This window comes from Armigeres subalbatus, chromosome 1, assembly GCF_024139115.2.
Source record: "Armigeres subalbatus isolate Guangzhou_Male chromosome 1, GZ_Asu_2, whole genome shotgun sequence".
Classification (NCBI taxonomy): Eukaryota; Metazoa; Arthropoda; class Insecta; order Diptera; family Culicidae; genus Armigeres; species Armigeres subalbatus.
The window spans coordinates 149,218,370-149,237,249 of NC_085139.1; the positions used below are offsets into that span (position 1 = coordinate 149,218,370).

General features: G+C 37.3%; 1 protein-coding gene across 4 annotated transcripts in view; it reads right to left on the reverse strand.

Annotated features, from left to right (window-relative positions):
• Window positions 1–14,050, reverse strand: part of LOC134207327 (cyclin-dependent kinase-like 1) — a 127,705-nt gene extending 113,655 nt beyond the window's left edge. For 2 of the 4 annotated variants that reach the window (XM_062683064.1, XM_062683057.1), the window contains exon 1: window positions 13,753–14,050. In XM_062683064.1, the coding sequence (XP_062539048.1) occupies window positions 13,753–13,757 (5 nt within the window). In that variant the 5' untranslated portion in view covers window positions 13,758–14,050. Of the gene's footprint in view, window positions 1–3,134; window positions 3,736–13,752 lie in introns of those variants that run through there. The other 2 variants (XM_062683054.1, XM_062683049.1) reach the window with 1 other exon arrangement.
• Between the last annotated feature and the right edge of the window lie 4,830 nt (window positions 14,051–18,880).

Consider the following 18,880-nt stretch of genomic DNA (forward strand, 5'->3'; position numbering starts at 1 on the left):
TGCATTCTGACGTGGCAGGCGCCAGTATGACCTAACAAATGAGATCACCAGTACTTGTACATTGAAGATGTGAGCTAGTCCCAAGCAAACATCTGTTGGTTCCCTGAGTAAGAACAGCTGATCTGGTCATAATGGAATAGCAACTACGAGCAGTCAATCAAGCTCAAGCTCAAGCTCGAAGTGACATTTAGAAAACTCATATATCCATCTATTAGTTGCACTAACTGAATAATTTTTTTGAATTGTTAAAAATTGAGAAAAATATAAATAAAAAAAACAAAGTTTTTGCAAACTGAGTAGGACAGCTCTGCCCCCCAGGATTGTGTCTTTGAGTGAGAAAATCAATCTCTGAAATATTCAGCTCAATCGCTACTTGCATGAGCTGGCCCATTTGATTTGATGTTTGCATTAGGGTTTCAGACCAAATACATAGGAAAATACACCTCCGTCACCTTAGCATTCTAGAAATAGGTTTGGTATGCCCGATTGAGCTCAGAATTGCAACAAAGGTGGTTTATTACCCGACATGGACATTAATTTACAATGTTCTGAAAACTCAGATGTGAATATGTACATTATGTGGAAGATTTTGATTTGATAAATGTATTGGAGGTAACCTTAGCCTTTGTATTGGATGTATTGGAGGTAACCTTTGATAAATGTATTGGAGGTAACCGGGGCCCTCCTTAGCCGTGCGAAAGACGCGCGGCTACAAAGCAAGACCATGCTGAGGGTGGCTGGGTTCGATTCCCGGTGCTGATCTAGGCAATTTTCGGGTTGGAAATTGTTTCGACTTCCCTGGGCATAAAAGTATTATCGTATTAGCCTCATGATATACGAATGCAAAAATGGTAACCTGGCTTAGAAACCTCGCAGTTAATAACTGTGGAAGTGCTTAATGAACAATAAGCTGCGAGGTGGCTCTGTCCCAGTGTGGGGATGTAATGCCAATAAGAAGAAGAAGAATTGGAGGTAACCACACGCAAAAAAAAAGCGTGAACCCAATTCGTGAACCAGCAAAAATACACCGTGATTTAACTCATGGATTCGGGAGCACCAGTCACGCTTTCCAGAACGTTCCAGAAAACGTGACTGTATTCCCGAATTCGTGACTGTTGATGAACTCGCTAGAACTATTTTTTTGCGTGCATTTTCACTTCGATGAGACTCGAACCCACGACCCCCATTTAATGTTTTTCAAGTTTTCATTCTATGGAAGCTATGAGATGAAGTACCGAAGGAGTTGCAGCATACAGCAAATCATTAGTACATTACACGAAAAAATACAAGTGTAAAACAAAATTGCAATCGATTGATTCTATACTTTTCATCGCTTTTCTTCAATATAATTGGGTCGCAACTGCAGCACTATTAAAAAATTCAAATCAATCCTGGAGTTAGAGAAAGTGGAAACACAAGGATTTCCGTTCACCGCTTCCATGTCAATGGTGCTTGTTGATTGCATATTCTTCTTCATCGTTGTTGCTGTCATTATTCTATTTCTATATCCCTGTTGTAACGCTTTATTGTGTTCTCGGGGAAATGTTTCCTCTATGCAAATTTCGTTCTAGAATGGAAGCTTGGTAATAGCTATGGTATGCGCAGAAATAATTTATTACTTTTGATGTTGCTGGCCACCGCGGCGTAGACAAACAAAACCATTTCCAATTTCAATTCCAGCCGGTGCTGTATGCATCTTGTGGTATGTATCATTCAACTTTGTATGTCGTTTAATTTCGTTCAATTAGTACAATTTTAATTTTACTGCACAGTAGTTAACTTTTTTTTTCTCATGGAATTCACACAGAGACCAAGCCTAATCACTGACAGAGTTCAAGAACCTAATCCTGATTTACGTTTTATAGCCTTTTCTCATTCACAAATCAGCATTCACCAAGTAAAATCGCTAGGGTATTAATCTCTCGAAGAATAAAAACAAGGTTTAGTGGCTTAACGTGTTACATGGAAATCATTGTAGATTTGGACGAATTGGAATTTTTTTAAGATTTCTGAGAAATATGTAATGATGAAATAGAAATTCTTTAACTATCATCTGTTTAAATATTATTGACTCACTAAAAATAGCAAAAATTAGTTAAACAAAATGTAGTCATGTAACTGCTGTTCCATCATTGGAGTTCCACTGAATCACCTAAATGGGTGTTATAATGAGATTTATATAACTCATTTGAATGCTATAATCAAGGATGTTATCAATCATTTAGTAATTTGCGTTCGATCATTTGGTAGTTTGTCAATAACTCTTTCCAGAAGCTGAATTTCAAAATGTGTTCTATGGTGGACTTCTAGCGCGAAGGTTTTTCTATCACACTGCGTAATGGTTCGTTGTTAGAATTAAACTATTAATAGAGTTATAGCGCTACTTGCAGTAACTTAAACTAAATGATTGAAATTTTGTTATTCTTTAATCTGAGTTACTTTAACTATAGCTATAACTTCGTTACTAGTGGAATTCAAACAACGAACCGTAAGGCAGAGTTGCAGAAAACCTTCGCACTAGAAGTCCACCATACAACACATTTCGAAATTAAAAAATTCACAAGCTACTAAATGATCTAACGTGAATTACTAAATGATCGATAACATCCTTGGCTATAATATGTCATTGCTATAACATCCATTAACATGCATAATTAGCCAAACACGAACTATAAACCAGATATTGTGTTTCGGTATAAGAAATGCTGAGGTTTTTTTTTGAATATTGCATAATTCTGATGAATCTACTGTCCTGGATAGGCTTTGTAAAGCTTCGTGATTGAACTAGACCTGTACTTTATTGGTGACAAAGGTACTACAAACACACCTACCACCTTATTACTGATAATAATACATGAAATTACTCCTCTGAACAGAACAGCATGAAGTATTGTCCCTCGCGTTTACCACTTAGATAATATCCCTTCTGACAAACCCTTTCCTATTATTTATAAAACATGCTCATTGAAGATATTGCCAATCATTTTGGCCACGTCTGTCGTTTGGGTAACGTAGCGTGGTATCAATCAATAGCAAACAATTCGGCATGATTTCTGTTTTTGCAAGGGTTATACATAAAAAAATGTCAAACAAAATCAAATTGCCCGTACTCCATTCATGCGTGAGGCCCTCACCTTCGAGGTAGCAATGGTAAATGGTTACCAAACAACCACAGCCGTTTTTCTCCAAACCATTTGTCCATACAGCCTGCCACTATGGTTTTGGCTTCGATCGATGGTTGGCTCCGCAGTTTATCAGTTTTTGTGGCTACGGGGGAACAGTTCTGCGGAGGATTTAATCTTTTCACGTTTAGCATGTAGATGCTTGATTTTGTTTGCCCTCACTTGCACGAATTTCACTACTGTTAACTCAAATCACTTCCGATCATTCTAGTCTATTATACAGCATTCTCTTATTAGAATGCTGCGTATCGCTCATAACAAAATCGAATCTACACTTTTTCACGAACTAAATTAGACTTTTCATAGTAATTTATGACCAATTGAAAATCGATATCGTGACACGTAAACACCGTGGAACTACAAACGCATATCCATTGTAAGTCACTGTTTAGAAACACGCTCTGCTATCATACACAGCCTGCAGATCGTGCTCAAATTTATGAACAATGTTGCAGAACTTTTCAATTCCTTGATGAACGCTGGATTCAAGTTTAAGTTTTGCTAAATTAGACGACATAGTAGGCCTAGTGCGAAAATCGACAACGATGCTATACCGAACAACGAAACATGTAAAATGTGATGCAAATTGTATCGTTTGGATATGTACCGCTACACGGTAGCTCATAGTAACCGCCAAACAAAACAAATGCTTTGCATAGTTTGGTTACGAAAGGCAGATCGGTTACAGTAAGGTGAATGAATTGAATTTGATCTATTCAAAATATGACATGCTAGCACAATCTTAGGGTTTTATTTGATCTGATTGTGTTTCTATACAACGGAATAAGAATATACTTGTCACAAAACAACAAAATGTAGACATATAAACTGTGACCAACATTGGTAGGTACACCCTGTTTTAAGGATAACGTTTTGCCTTTTTCGTATACTAAGTATACAGAAAGGTTATAGGATCACTCCAAATACGAACTTTCGATAGAAGGTTTGGAGGACCATAGTGTTATATACCGTATCAACTCCACAAATTGAGGTGATATCTCTGTGTGTGAGTATGTATGTAATCTGTCTCCCTGAAATGCTACTTCGATCACTGCATTGTCATTTAATTTCACAACTTTACAACCAGAATTTTTTTTACACGGTTAATTTCTCGGTTTACCTAAACTTTCACAGGTTTTGAAATACCACCTGAATTTTCTTTGATTTTTTGTGAATTTTTTCGTGGGGTGAACTCATAGTTTCATTGATACTATAGGTCATAATCAACTAAAACCCAACCGTGTAAAAAAAGAACCGGGTGTATTGTACCTTTGACAGATACGTATTTCAACCTCAACAGTAAGGCTGTCTTCAGTGTCTCGTCAGTGTCTTCAGACACTGAAGACGTCCTTACTATTGAGGTCAAAATACGCACCTCTCAAAGGAACAATAAAGTGGTGGAATTAAATGGGACTGTACAAAATCATTTTATGACAAGTGAAGACATTGAAAGCTCAAAATAATTTTCTCATCACTGTATTGTGTTTTTATCATTATATTTTATAATGCGCAGGAAAGGCACCACCTTCACTTGGTGGATTAATCTGGATTTTTCATCTTTTTGGGTAGATTCAGGGATTCAATTGACAATGTCTGTCGAGGTTTGTATAATAGAAATATCTCAGGTAACGCTGAAAGTTTTGTTTTTATTATGAAGATAATCATGTTACGGTAATGCAAATTGGGTAATACAAAACGCAATGGAAACACATTTGCGGGATTTGACTGATGGACCAAAATCTTATGAGGAAACCTCGTCATATCTCGCAATGGGCAACCCATTGGACGTTTCTCTCGGGGTTTATTGTCTATGTTGCATGTCTTTAAAAAATTTATGTAATGATCATTGACGTACAAAGCACTGTGATATCATGAAATATTACGTGGATAAATGTTTCACAGACGTACGATGTCGAAATAAGTAATATCAGTTTCAGAGTAGTAAGAACCAGGGTTCGTAATGCTCACTCAATCTCAGGAGCACAGGATGCTCCCTCACCAAAATTTTCGGGGAGAAATCGCTTTTCGGGAAAGAAAAACAGCCTGGAGAGTGATAACCATTTTTCGCTCACTTCGATTGCCGCCAAACGTTGGTTTGCTCTTTTTCTTTCATATTCGAGACTTTTCGTGGCATCATCAATTCAAATGATAGTAGCTTATGTGGAACAAATAACATAATGCTTTCATACAGTTAGCGTGGTGATGTGGCTAGAGTAAGCGCATCCCTACGGCTATTATTGTTACTATTCTGGGCTCGAATTCCGGCGCGGCCATACAATTTTGTAACTGTTCTGCGATAATTTTCGCGAGAAGTGAATGAGAGGTAAAAGTGATGAAAAGAAAAAGGATTTTCATCTAATAGGCAAGATTTTCGTTTATCTTCCAAGGCATATTATAGAGAAAAGCTTGATGGGTGAAAGATGATCCTCAACATAAACAACGAAATAAGATTCTTATTATTATTAATATCTTTATTAATGAGGTTTTCGGCCCTGGGCCGGTTCACCTCGTAAATAAAAAAAGATTCTCCCTTGGCCTGAAAAACGCTTGCTTTGGTTTCACTGAAACCAAAAGTTGAAACCCTGATAAGAACATATAAACTGTAACTTACTGGGGGCCTGGGCCGTGTTACTCCCAGCACTGGTGAGACCCCCTTCAACAAGCCTCAGGGCCGGCTCTACGCTCGTGACATTCCGCGATAGAAAAACACTCGAGTTGTCTCATGAAAAACTCCCACTTTATCTAGTGTGCACTTTATTTTCCTCCTTGACGTCCTACTTCTTTCTTCCTTCTCGCGTCCGTCCTCAAACACCGGACGACGCTTCCCACTTCTTTACTTTCTACCTCCTACCTTTCTCTTCCTTACTTCCTCATTTCCCTTTTTTCTTCGTTCTTCGGGGCCCCGCGCACTGCTACTCCGCTACCTGTAGACTCTTCGGTTTCTGCAACTGGGTCAGGGGTGGATGTCAGCTTCTTCTTGGCGGACTGCAGCCTCTCGTGGACCCTCTGCCTGTGTCGTGCACCCCTCGAGTGTAGTGACGAACTCGAGGCTTCAGCAGTCCGTGGACGTACTGGGAAAAACCTGGTTTTATGGTGCACTTGGTGGACACACTCTCCTAGGGCAGGTATCGGGTTTCAGAATGGCGGGAAACCGCGATGGGGTTTTATAATAAAACCACGAGGTCCTGGTGGCACAATAGGGACACAATATGGCCATTAAGAGTCACATAGCGAACAGGGGCTAGCTCGGGGGTTTGTCTCAGCTAATAAGTAGTAGCCGATTACTTTCACTATTTCAAATTTTCCGACTATAACTTTTCTCTGCTTTTCCAAAACTATAACCTTCTAATCAACCTTTTCTCTCGACTATCACCAGGCTAATGATAAGTCGTTTCGTGATCGTTGACCCCCAAGCCTTTGGTCGTTGACCTGCTGACATCCATAAATTCCGCCATATGCTGCCCACCCAGTTCGCCACCCCCATGGCCACCCATTCAATGTTTTTCTCGGCGTCCCTGGTGGTGAGTAGCGGTATCACTTTCCACCTTTTATGGGGCAGTGTAGTGTTGGCTGCGTTCGAAGGGTTTGTGGGAGCAGGAACATTTAACACTAAACAACCACAATTATTTTACTTTTTTTTTACAATTTTAACGAATACAAAACGCGTAAAATCTCACCAATCTTGGACAACACACTGACACTTGTTACAAAACTTTGATCGCATTTTTTATATGTTCATTGAAAAACTCCTTATTACACAACTCAGAAGTTTATTTGTAACTTACCGGCTGCGTTTGGAAAACTTTTAATGTTGCATCTTCTTGGTGGAATTTTTATGTATAACGTCTGTGGCTTGCTCAGAAAAGATCGCGGATCTCGATTGTTTGCTGAGACAGAACTCCGCATCATGTTGGTGAATAATTTGAAATTTAAGCGTGATTGGAAGTTCTAGCAGTTTCGACATTTACGTTTTTTTTCAGAACGTGATGTCCTTGCTCCAGTATAATACTTAGCATGTTCGATAATCTATGGCAATACTTACCACCAGTCAGTGAAGCTAAACTGGGCATGGTGGGTTGCATTTGATACCGCCGTCCAATTTTGAGAAATATCCATAGCATTATAACATTAGGTGTAAGTAGCTGCGTACCTGTTTATGAAAATGTTCCATATGCGTTTCATAGAAAATATGTCCTTTGTGATTGTGTGTGGTTAATCAATCTGAAGTTTATTTGTCTTGGAAAAAATATTACATAATAATTTTTATTCTAAAAACAATGAGTTCGATTCACAGCTTTCAACATTGGAGTGATTCTCTGATACGACGGCCCTCCGACGAGACAGAAGGTTTGCGCAGGCCCAATAAGCCTCCTTTAACCTTCCTAGTGCATTGCGGTCCATTGTGACCCAAGCACACTCAAAACACCGCTGTAACTTTGAAACGCAACGAGAAAAAAAAGCTGGAAAATTCTGACTTTTCCTAACTTTTGGAAACTAAGATTCCCTGAGAAAATCAGCTTCCTGCGACATCTAGGAGAAGCGCCACAAAAAAAGTGACACCTTGTGCATTGGGGTCCATTCGGACCCAAGATTTCATCACGATCACAACAACTCAAATTTCAACCGATTTTCGATCTTTAGGCACCAAACGATAGCTGTAGGTTCCAATAACAAGCCCATGGGGTGATTCATCCAAATTGACCACTCTAGTCCCCGGGGAACCTGTACTAAAGAGGTACTGTTTGAGCTTCTTAATTTGGCACAAAATTTTCGAGTTTCGTGTTATGAAACATAAAATTGCTTGCAAATATGTGCTCTGATGATTTCTGTATGAACTGTATTTGCTATATTGTATATGCCATTGCTGGGCAAATTTACCCCTCGAGCGGTCATCGGAAAGCCCTCTGGAAGATCCGGAACATTCGTAAAATTGGCTAATTCTAAAAGTTCATCCCAGAGCTTTGCGATTTTTTCGTAACTATTCATTCTGGAAAATTGTGGGTGCAATCAAAAGTTAAAGTCTTCTGTGACCTACAAATGTCCCAGAAACGGTCCTTCGGTAGATCTGGAACATTCGTAAAAATAACCAATTTAAAAGTTCGCCCCAAAGCTTTGTAATTTTTTCATAATAATATATCCTGGCGAAATATGGATGCAATCAATGATGAAAATCTTCTGTGACCTCCAAATGCCACAAAAACGGTCCCCCAGAAGATACGGAACATCCGTGAAAGTGGCCAATTCCCAAAGTTCATCGCAGAGCATAGCGATTTTTTCGTTACCATCCATTCTGGCGAATTGTTAGTGCAATCAATAGTGAAAGTCTTCTGTGGTCTACAAATGTCGCAGAAACAATCCTTCGGAAGATCTGGAACATCCGTAATTGTGGACAATTCCAAAACTTTAGCACAGCGATTTTTTTCGTGACCTTTCATTCTGGCAAATAAATAGGGAAAGTCTTCTGTGACCCCCAAGTGCTAAAGAGACGTCCTCCGAGAGATCCGGTTCATTCGGAAAAATGGTCAATTCCAAAAGTTTATCTCAGAGCATCGCGATTTTTTTAGTAACCTATCCTGGCGAATTGTGTTTGCAATCAATAATAAAAGTCTTCGGTACTGTACGGTAATGGTACTCCGGAAGATCTGGAACATCCGTGAAAGTGGCCAATTCCAAAAAGAATTCACGGAGGAACTTCCGGATTCATACTTCCTTGAGAATTTCTGGAGGAATTCCCGGAGGAACTTCCAGAAGAAGTTTGGTGGAGTTCGCGGAGCAGCTCCCCGAGGAATTACTTAATGAACTTCTGGAGAGATTTGCGGAGGAACTCTCAGAATTCTTAGAAGAACTTCTAGAGGAATGCCTTTTGGAACTTTCCAAGGGATTACATGGTGAACTTCCGAAGATATTACAAGAGAAACTTATGGACAAACTTCCGGAGGAAGTTCTTGAAGAACTTCCAGAGGAGCTTCTGGAGAAGCTTCGGAGGAATTCAAGGAGGAATGCCGCTACGCCGCCATCGCTGGCTAATGTTGATCTCTTACGCCAACTGTTGGATTTGGCCTCTTTCACGGATGTTCCGTATTTTACGAAGGAATTTTTATTATTGATAAGAACATTATTTTGAGTTATCAGTGGAATGTCTTTACTTGTCATCAGACGAGATTGCACAATTCCATTTAATTCCACCACTTGATTGTACCTTTGACAGAATCGAATTTCGACCTTAACTTCAGTGTCTTCAGTGTCTCGTACTTGACTAGACTTTTATTATTGTCATTGCATATTACGGACGATTTTCGCTATTGATTGCTTACATAATTTACCCATATGAATGGAAGCGAAAATTGGCAAAGCTGTGGGATGAACTTTTGGAATTGACCATTTTCACTGATATTCATGATCTCCCAGAGGACGATTTTCAAACGTCATAGAAAATTCCAACTATTTATTGCACAAACACTTCCCCGCTATGGATGTTTTTGAAATAATATATAGGGTAACCGTACCCTTAGTGGAGGTAGCACCAATAGTGGAGGTAGTGGGGTTTTAATGATATTTATCATATTTACACACTTTACGATGGTTTCAGCTGATGTGTCGTGCTGTAAATATCCTGTTAAATGTAACTTATCTTAAGATTTCGCTTGAAAAACTATTGAAAACAATGATTTTCCAACTGTATCAATAGTGGCGAGTCTTATAAGAAACCAATGGATAGCACCACTATGGGAAACAAAATTAATTTTTACCGCCACTAAAGGAACAGTGTACCCATAGTGGTGCAAGCAATATTTGGTAATTGTTGATGTTAAATGGCATCTATCTCATTTTCAATAGCTTATTTATTAGTTTATCTATCGACTAAGATATTAAAGCTGTAAATTTCCCATAATTATCAATTTTTTTTAAATATTTTCTTTTGTGGATCTACTAATACCTCCACTATTGGTACCGTTACCCTAATATAATAAAATAAATAATAACTATATTTACTAACTTCTGGATAAGATAAACTTCTGGAATCAATAATTTTAGCGGATGTCCCAAATTTCCCGGAGAGCGGGAGCCGTTAACGATGTTTTCTAAAAAATGGAATGTGATTAACTTGTGGTAGGTCACAGAGGACTTCCACTAATTACTCCACATATAATTCACCGTTACTATGTGAATGCCAACAAAAATCAGCTCTGGGATACACTTTTAGGATTAACCTATTTTCCTTTCAACAGCTCGAAATTCGAGCCTCGAATGACAGTTTGCATGGTTTGCTCGTTTCGAGTTGATATGCACAATGCCACCCCAGTTTCGAAAATTTGCTTTAACCTTCCGGGACTCGCTTCATCCTGGACCGCTCACGCAGTCCCGCCTGTGTTGTGAACGAGAAACGTGCTTTTTTCGAACCTGTTGTACTTTTTACAACGGCGCGAGTCCTTGAGTAACGTACGCATCCGCCAAAATTTGGAATATCGTGAGTGGTTCACATTACATGGTTCAGGCGATAAAACGCTACTCTGTGGTACACCAGTGGGAATATTATGTAACTGAGAAGATTCTGAGCCTTTTGATACCACAAAGTTTCGGACAAAGAGGTTCGAATGTATTAGTTTTATGAGATAAGCCGGGAGCTCTAAATGAATCATTTTATAGATAAGCCGTTGTGCCAAACCGTGTGCTTTCCCGTGAAGTGCTGGTAAAAAGAGAACCCACATAGCTATAAGCAATACTTAATGGCACCGGTTCAAATAAGACAAATAAGACAAATAAGGCAAATAAGACAAATAAGGCAAATAAGATAAATAAGACAAATAAGACAAATAAGACAAATAAGACAAATAAGACAAATAAGACAAATAAGACAAATAAGACAAATAAGACAAATAAGACAAATAAGACAAATAAGACAAATAAGACAAATAAGACAAATAAGACAAATAAGACAAATAAGACAAATAAGACAAATAAGACAAATAAGACAAATAAGACAAATAAGACAAATAAGACAAATAAGACAAATAAGACAAATAAGACAACAAGACAAATAAGACAAATAAGACAAATAAGACAAATAAGACAAATAAGACAAATAAGACAAATAAGACAAATAAGACAAATAAGACAACAAGACAAATAAGACAAATAAGACAAATAAGACAAATAAGACAAATAAGACAAATAAGACAAATAAGACAAATAAGACAAATAAGACAAATAAGACAAATAAGACAAATAAGACAAATAAGACAAATAAGACAAATAAGACAAATAAGACAAATAAGACAAATAAGACAAATAAGACAAATAAGACAAATAAGACAAATAAGACAAATAAGACAAATAAGACAAATAAGACAAATAAGACAAATAAGACAAATAAGACAAATAAGACAAATAAGACAAATAAGACAAATAAGACAAATAAGACAAATAAGACAAATAAGACAAATAAGACAAATAAGACAAATAAGGCAAATAAGATATTGAATAAGCGGGACATGCTTCGGACCGGCTCATGTAGTCCATAGTTAGTTCTGGCTGCAGGGAGATTGATGAACGAGTGCGATCGGAGATTACGGCGGCGAGTGTTGATGTCCAGCAAGCTGAGCAACGTAGGGCAGTCAATGTTTCCTTGTAGAAGATCACCGATGAAGCAGGCCTTAGCCACGTTACGCCTTGCATCAAGAGAGTCGAGGTTAATAAGCTGACAACGGCTACTGTAGCTTGGTAGGTTGAGCGGATCTCTCCACCTTAGATGTCGCAGAGCGAAGCGCACGAATTTTCTCTGGATAGCTTCGATGCGCTGAGCTTCGTTTTGGTAATACGGAGCCCAGACAACTGACGAGTACTCCAAGATTAGGTGAACGGTTGCACAAAACAGTGATTTCAGACAATACACATCCCGGAATTTCTTGGCAAAGCGAAACAGGAAGCCTAGCTGTGAAGATGCCTTCGAAACGATATATGCTACATGATCCTTGAATATCATTTTCGAGTCGATCAAAACTCCGAGATCCTTGACTGTCGATTCGCGTTGAAGCTGAATATCTCCCAAAGCGTAGTCGAATAGGAAGAGCGAATGTTTGCGGCCGAAGGATATGACAGAACATTTTGCGACATTTAATGTCATTCGGTTTATGCGGCACCATTCAGCAAACACTTCGAATTGTTGTTGCAGAAACAATGCATCTTGAGGATGCTTTATAGACAAATAAGACAAGTAAGACAAATAAGACAAATAAGACAAATAAAACAAATAAGACAAATAAGACAAATAAGACAAATAAGACAAATAAGACAAATAAGACAAATAAGACAAATAAGACAAATAAGACAAATAAGACAAATAAGACAAATAAGACAAATAAGACAAATAAGACAAATAAGACAAATAAGACAAATAAGACAAATAAGACAAATAAGACAAATAAGACAAATAAGACAACAAGACAAATAAGACAAATAAGACAAATAAGACAAATAAGACAAATAAGACAAATAAGACAAATAAGACAAATAAGACAAATAAGACAAATAAGACAAATAAGACAAATAAGACAAATAAGACAAATAAGACAAATAAGACAAATAAGACAAATAAGACAAATAAGACAAATAAGACAAATAAGACAAATAAGACAAATAAGACAAATAAGACAAAAATACAAATAAGACAAATAAGACAAATAAGACAAATAAGACAAATAAGACAAATAAGACAAATAAGACAAATAAGACAAATAAGACAAATAAGACAAATAAGACAAATAAGACAAATAAGACAAATAAGACAAATAAGACAAATAAGACAAATAAGACAAATAAGACAACAAAGACAAATAAGACAAATAAGACAAATAAGACAAATAAGACAAATAAGACAAATAAGACAAATAAGACAAATAAGACAAATAAGACAAATAAGACAAATAAGACAAATAAGACAAATAAGACAAATAAGTCAAATAAGACAAATAAGACAAATAAGACAAATAAGACAAATAAGACAAATAAGACAAATAAGACAAATAAGACAAATAAGACAAATAAGACAAATAAGACAAATAAGACAAATAAGACAAATAAGACAAATAAGACAAATAAGGTATATAATTTCTGTTCGGTAATGTTTTTTTTCTCGATTGTTTATGAAACTATATATGTACGTACACGCACTTTGAAGAGAATTATGGAATTATGAATTCTAGAACCGAAAAAATAATTGATCGGTATATGAGAAGAATATGAAATTATGAATACGACATTAAGGAGGGCATAATCAACAAAGAAGTGTAAAATGTTGACAAAACTTTAAGTAAGCATCAATGCACGGTGATAGCGAGTAATTATTCAGGATGGCCATCCTTCACGTCGATCGTAGTATTTCCCAAAGGTTATTTAAAGGCATATAAAGTTTAGAATAGAACTTGATTATAATTTCACAGTGATGTTAAGCAGTTGAAAAGCATGTAACATATTTATAATGGTTTTAGAACTTTGGGATGACCTTCATTGATAACCGCTTCCTAGCAATTGTTGAAACCAATGACATGACTCAACATAATTTAAGACTCACCCCATTTCACGGCTTCAACCACAACACATCGTACACGATGCTTGCAAATCGCTAACGTTTTATGCTATCATATGTGCTGTTGTATAAAATGTCCTTCGTTGCAAACCGAAAGAAAAAAAATGAACAAACTAGTTTGTTTTTCAAATGAGAAGCACAATTTTCGAAGTTATTAATTTTCCACTTCTATATGTACGCAAAGAGCTACTGGAACTGGTCACAACAGGCATGCCCTTCTTCTTTATTGGCCGTAGCCAAAGTAATAAAAGACCTAAACAAATATGTGCCGGGTGATCCACTGTTCTTGAATACTTGTGGAATTGTGGTTAATGCGGTTTAAAGAATATATGTGTGGTACCAAGCGTGATACCGAAAGAAGAGAAAGGGTAACACTGTAACGTAGCTCACTGATTTTTTTTAGCTAAACCATGCTTTTGCCTTTTTCTTATAATAAGTAAACGGTTCGGAGGACACGAATTGATTCAGCTCGATGAATTGATGTGTGTACAAAAATGCAAGACACATGTTTTGGTACTTTCCTTTATACGACTTACTAAGATATTACGTAGATGGGAAATTTGGTCTAGTTTTGCGCAATTAAAATTTTTCCCAAATCGGCAATTGCGTTGCGTAGTTGCATTTGAGCTTGATTTTTTTTACTAATTTCATTTGCTAATTATCTAATACACGCATTCATCTCTTGAAATAGGTGTTCCGTGTTTTCTTAACACTATCATCCTTATTTGCTATGATACATTTTAAATTATTATTAATACATTTCAAATGCTTCTGGCAGTTAGGATTTTTCCTCTGGTCGAATTGAATCATGTAGGAATTACAATGTTTTAAACTTAAACCAAACTTAACCTAATTTATACTAAGGGTCCAAGGTACTAATCATTGTAATAGAAAATTGCAAAGATTTTTGATTAAAATTAGAAATTATTTTATTGGACATTTGTTGCATTGTCTCAATATTAGAAATTCTATTAAGGTCACTGGTACTATACCAAGAGGCAACTTCAGAATCATTTAAAAAGAATATTTTGAATCCCCCGAAGTGCCTTCTATCTGCTATTGCAGCAACTAGTCCATATTGGTACAGCATACAACATGGCTGGTCTAAAAATGTGTTTGTAAATCAAAAAATTGTTCTTAAGATTGAGACATAGTTTTGATTTTCTGTTTATAAGTGGATATAGGCACTAAATATATTTGCTACATTTGGCTTGAATGCCTTCAATGTGATTTTTAAAAGTTAATTTTTGATCTAGCAGAAGTCCTAAATATTTCGCTTCGCTAGACCAATCAATTGGAACCTCATTCATAGTGACAATATGTCTGCTAGAAGGTTTCAAATAAGAAGCTCTCGGCTTAGTTTTGGAATCATTCGGAGAAATTTTCTATTTTTGCAAGTAAGTGGGGGAAATATCGAAGGCTACGCCCTTTGGCTGAAAGGCCCTTATCATCTACAAACAAATATTTTTGACACCTTGGTGGTAAATACCTAACGCATAAGTCAGAAGTAAAATTTTTATACAATATGGGTCCCAGTATGCTGCCTTGGGGAACACCAGCTCTTACAGGTAATCTATCAGATTTAGAATTCTGATAGTTTACCTGCAGTGAGCGATCTGATAAATATTTTTTTTATCATTTTTATAATGTGCAGAGAAAAATAAAAATTCATCAATTTTACAATCAAACCTTCATGCCAAACACTGTCAAATCCTTTCTCTATATCAAGAAGAGCAATTCCAGTCGAATATCCTTCAGATTTGTTGAGTCGAATTAAATTCGTAATTCTTAATAAATGATGAGTGGTTGAATGCCCAGTGCGAAAACAAAAAAAATAGAATAGTCATTAACACTAGGATTGATTCGCTAAAAAAACTTACGCGGATACATTCGTGCAGAAAATCGTTGTAACTAAATTTTCAAATGGCTATATCTCAGTGAGTTTTCAACCGATTTTCCCAGTTTTTTCACCAACCTCTTAGCCATCTCTTCTAGTTTCTGGAAATTGCAAAATATTGTATCTAGGGGTGTTCAATTTTTCCCTAGAGCTGTGGGAGTAAAGCAACGGATTTAGAAAATTGCGATTTTGGAGATATACTTATATTTTATTACCAAAAATGATATCTATTCATATAGTGATGATGGAAATGATAAAATAACAAATAAAAGACATCACCTGGAACATAATAACACATTTTGAGCATCCCTACTATGCATACGATGATTATTCGGGACCTTTAGGAACCACTTTATACTACAGAATGTATGAGACTTCAGAAAATGTTTTCAAGCATGTTGTCTACTGTGAACTTATTAAAATAAATGTAAACTATATACGAAACATGTGTGATAATAAATTATGATGTTCTAGGATCTCCGAACTGTACTGGAATTTGAATCAAATGGTCTACCGAATCAACCAAGGCTTCCATAATGCCCCCAGCCGCAGTATCAACCCAATTATGTCCTCCGAGTATTTGTCTTTCACTTGCGTCTCAAATCCAAACATATGAGATATTGTAAGATCTCCAAATTGTCATGGAGTTTGAATCAAATGGTCTACCGAATCAACCAAGGCTTCCATGATGTCCTATACCGCGGTATCAACCCAATTATGTCCTCCGAGTATTTATCTTTCACTTGTGTCTCAAATCCAGGCAATTGAGTTGTTGTAAGATCTCCAAATTGTTCTGGAGTTTGAGTAAAATGGTCTATCGAATCAACGAAGGCATCCTTGATGTCCTCAGCCGCGGTATCAACCCAATTATGTCCTCCGAGTATTTATCTTTCACTTGCGTCTCAAATCCAGGCATTTGAGTTGTTGTAAGATCTCCAAATTGTCCTGGAGTTTGAGTAAAATGGTCTACCGAATCAACAAAGGCTTCCATGATGTCCCATTCCGCGGTATCAACCCAATTATGTCTTCCGAGTATTTATCTTTCACTTGCGTCTCAAATTCAGGCATTTGAGATGTTGTGAGATCTACAAATTGTCCTGAAGTTTGAGTAAAATGGTCTATCGAATCAACTAAGGCATCCATTATGTCCTCTGCCGTAGTATAAAACCTACTATACCCTCCGAGTATTTGTCTTTCACTTGCGTCTCAAATCTAGCCATTTGAGTTGTTGTAAGATCTCCAAATTGTCCTGGAGTTTGAGTAAAATGGTCTATCGAATCAACTAAGACTTCCATTATGTCCTCTGCCGTAGTATAAAACCTACTATGCCCTCCGAGTATTTGTCTTTCACTTGCGTCTCAAATCTAGCCATTTGAGTTGTTGTAAGATCTCCAAATTGTCCTGGAGTTTGAGTAAAATAGTCTATCTAATGAACCAAGGCTTCCATGATATCCTCTGCCGCGGGATCACCCCAATTATGTATTCCGAGTATTTGTCTTTCACTTGTCTCAAATCCAGGCATTTGAGATGTAAAATATCTTGCAGTTTGAATCAAATGGTCTAACTAATCAACCAAGGCATGTCCCCATGCCATAATGTTCCCAGCCGCGATATCAACTCTTTTATGCCCTTCGAGTATTTGCATTTCACTTGCGCCTCATATCCAGACATATGAGATGTTGTAAGATCTCCAAATTGTCCTGGAGTTTGAGTAAAATGGTCTACCGAGTCAACCAAGGCTCCAATGATGTCCCCTGCCACGGTATTAACCCAATTATGTCACTCTCTTATTTATTTTTCACTTGCGTCTCAAATCCAGGCATTTGAGATGTTCTAAGATCTTTGAATTGTCCTGGATTTTGAGTACAATGGTCTATCGAATCAACCAAGGCCTCCATGATGTTCTCAGTCGCAGTATAAACCCTATCATGTCCTCCGAATAATTGTCTTCCACCTGCGTCTTGAATCCAGGCATAGGAGATGTTGTAAGATCTCCAAATGGTCCTAGAGTATGAGCAAAATGGTCTATTGAATCAACCAAGGCTTCCATGATGTCTTCAGCCGCAATATCAACTATTTTATGTCCTCCAAGTATTTGCATTTCATTTGCGCCTCAAATCAAGGCATTTGAGATGTTGTAAGATCTCCAAATTATGCTGGAGTTTGAGTGAAATGGTCTATCGAATCAACCAAGGCTTCCATAAAGTCTCTAGCTTGTCTTTAACTTGTGTCTCAAATCCAGGCAAATGAGATGTTGTAATATCTCCTAAATGTCCTGGAGTTTGTATCAAATAGTCTAGCAAATCAACCAAGGCTTCCATGCTGTTTCCAGCAGCGGCATCAACCCAATAATGTTCTCCGAGTCTTCAAGTTCCATTTACGTCAGAAATCCAGGCATATGAGATGTTGAAAGATATCCAAATTGTCCTGGAGTTTGAAACAAATGGCCTACCGAATCAACGAATGCTTCCATAATATCCCCAGCCGCAGTTTCAACATAATTATTTCCTCCGAGTATTTGTCTTTCACTTGCGTCTCAAATCCAGACATATCATATGTTGGAAGATCTCCAAATTATTCTGGAGCTTAAATCAAATGGTCTACCGAATCAACCAAGGCTTCCATGAAGTCCCTAGCCACGGGTTCAACTCAATTACGTCCCCCGAGTATTTGACTTTCTCGTGCGTCACAAATCCCGGCATATGAGATGTTGTAAAATCTCCAAATTGTCCTGGAGTTTGAATCAAATGGCCTACCGAATCAACCAAGGCTGCCATGATGTCTTCAGCCACGATATCAACGCAATTTAGTGGACATAATTGTTTTTAAATTACTTTCCAAATGAACCACGACTTACAAATCAACCCTACCTTGAAATATGTCTCCAGCAGATGTTTTTATCCAATCTTCCGAGTCCATGCACATGTTTGGTATATAAAAATGCGATGTTATTAGTCCCCCAAATCGCCCTGGATGTAGATCAAGTAGTCTGTCAACCAAATCAACCTCGCCTGGAACTATGTCTCCAGCGAAGGTATGTATCTAATCATGTCTTCCGAGCTCATGCACACATTTAGTCGAGTCAAGTACGAGACACTAAAGAAGGCCTCACGTATCTGATAAGTTACAATTACAAATTGTCTTATGACAAGTGATTACCCAAATCATGCAGCTAGAGATGACAGTGTACCGGAGTGTGAGATTTCTGCTGCCGTG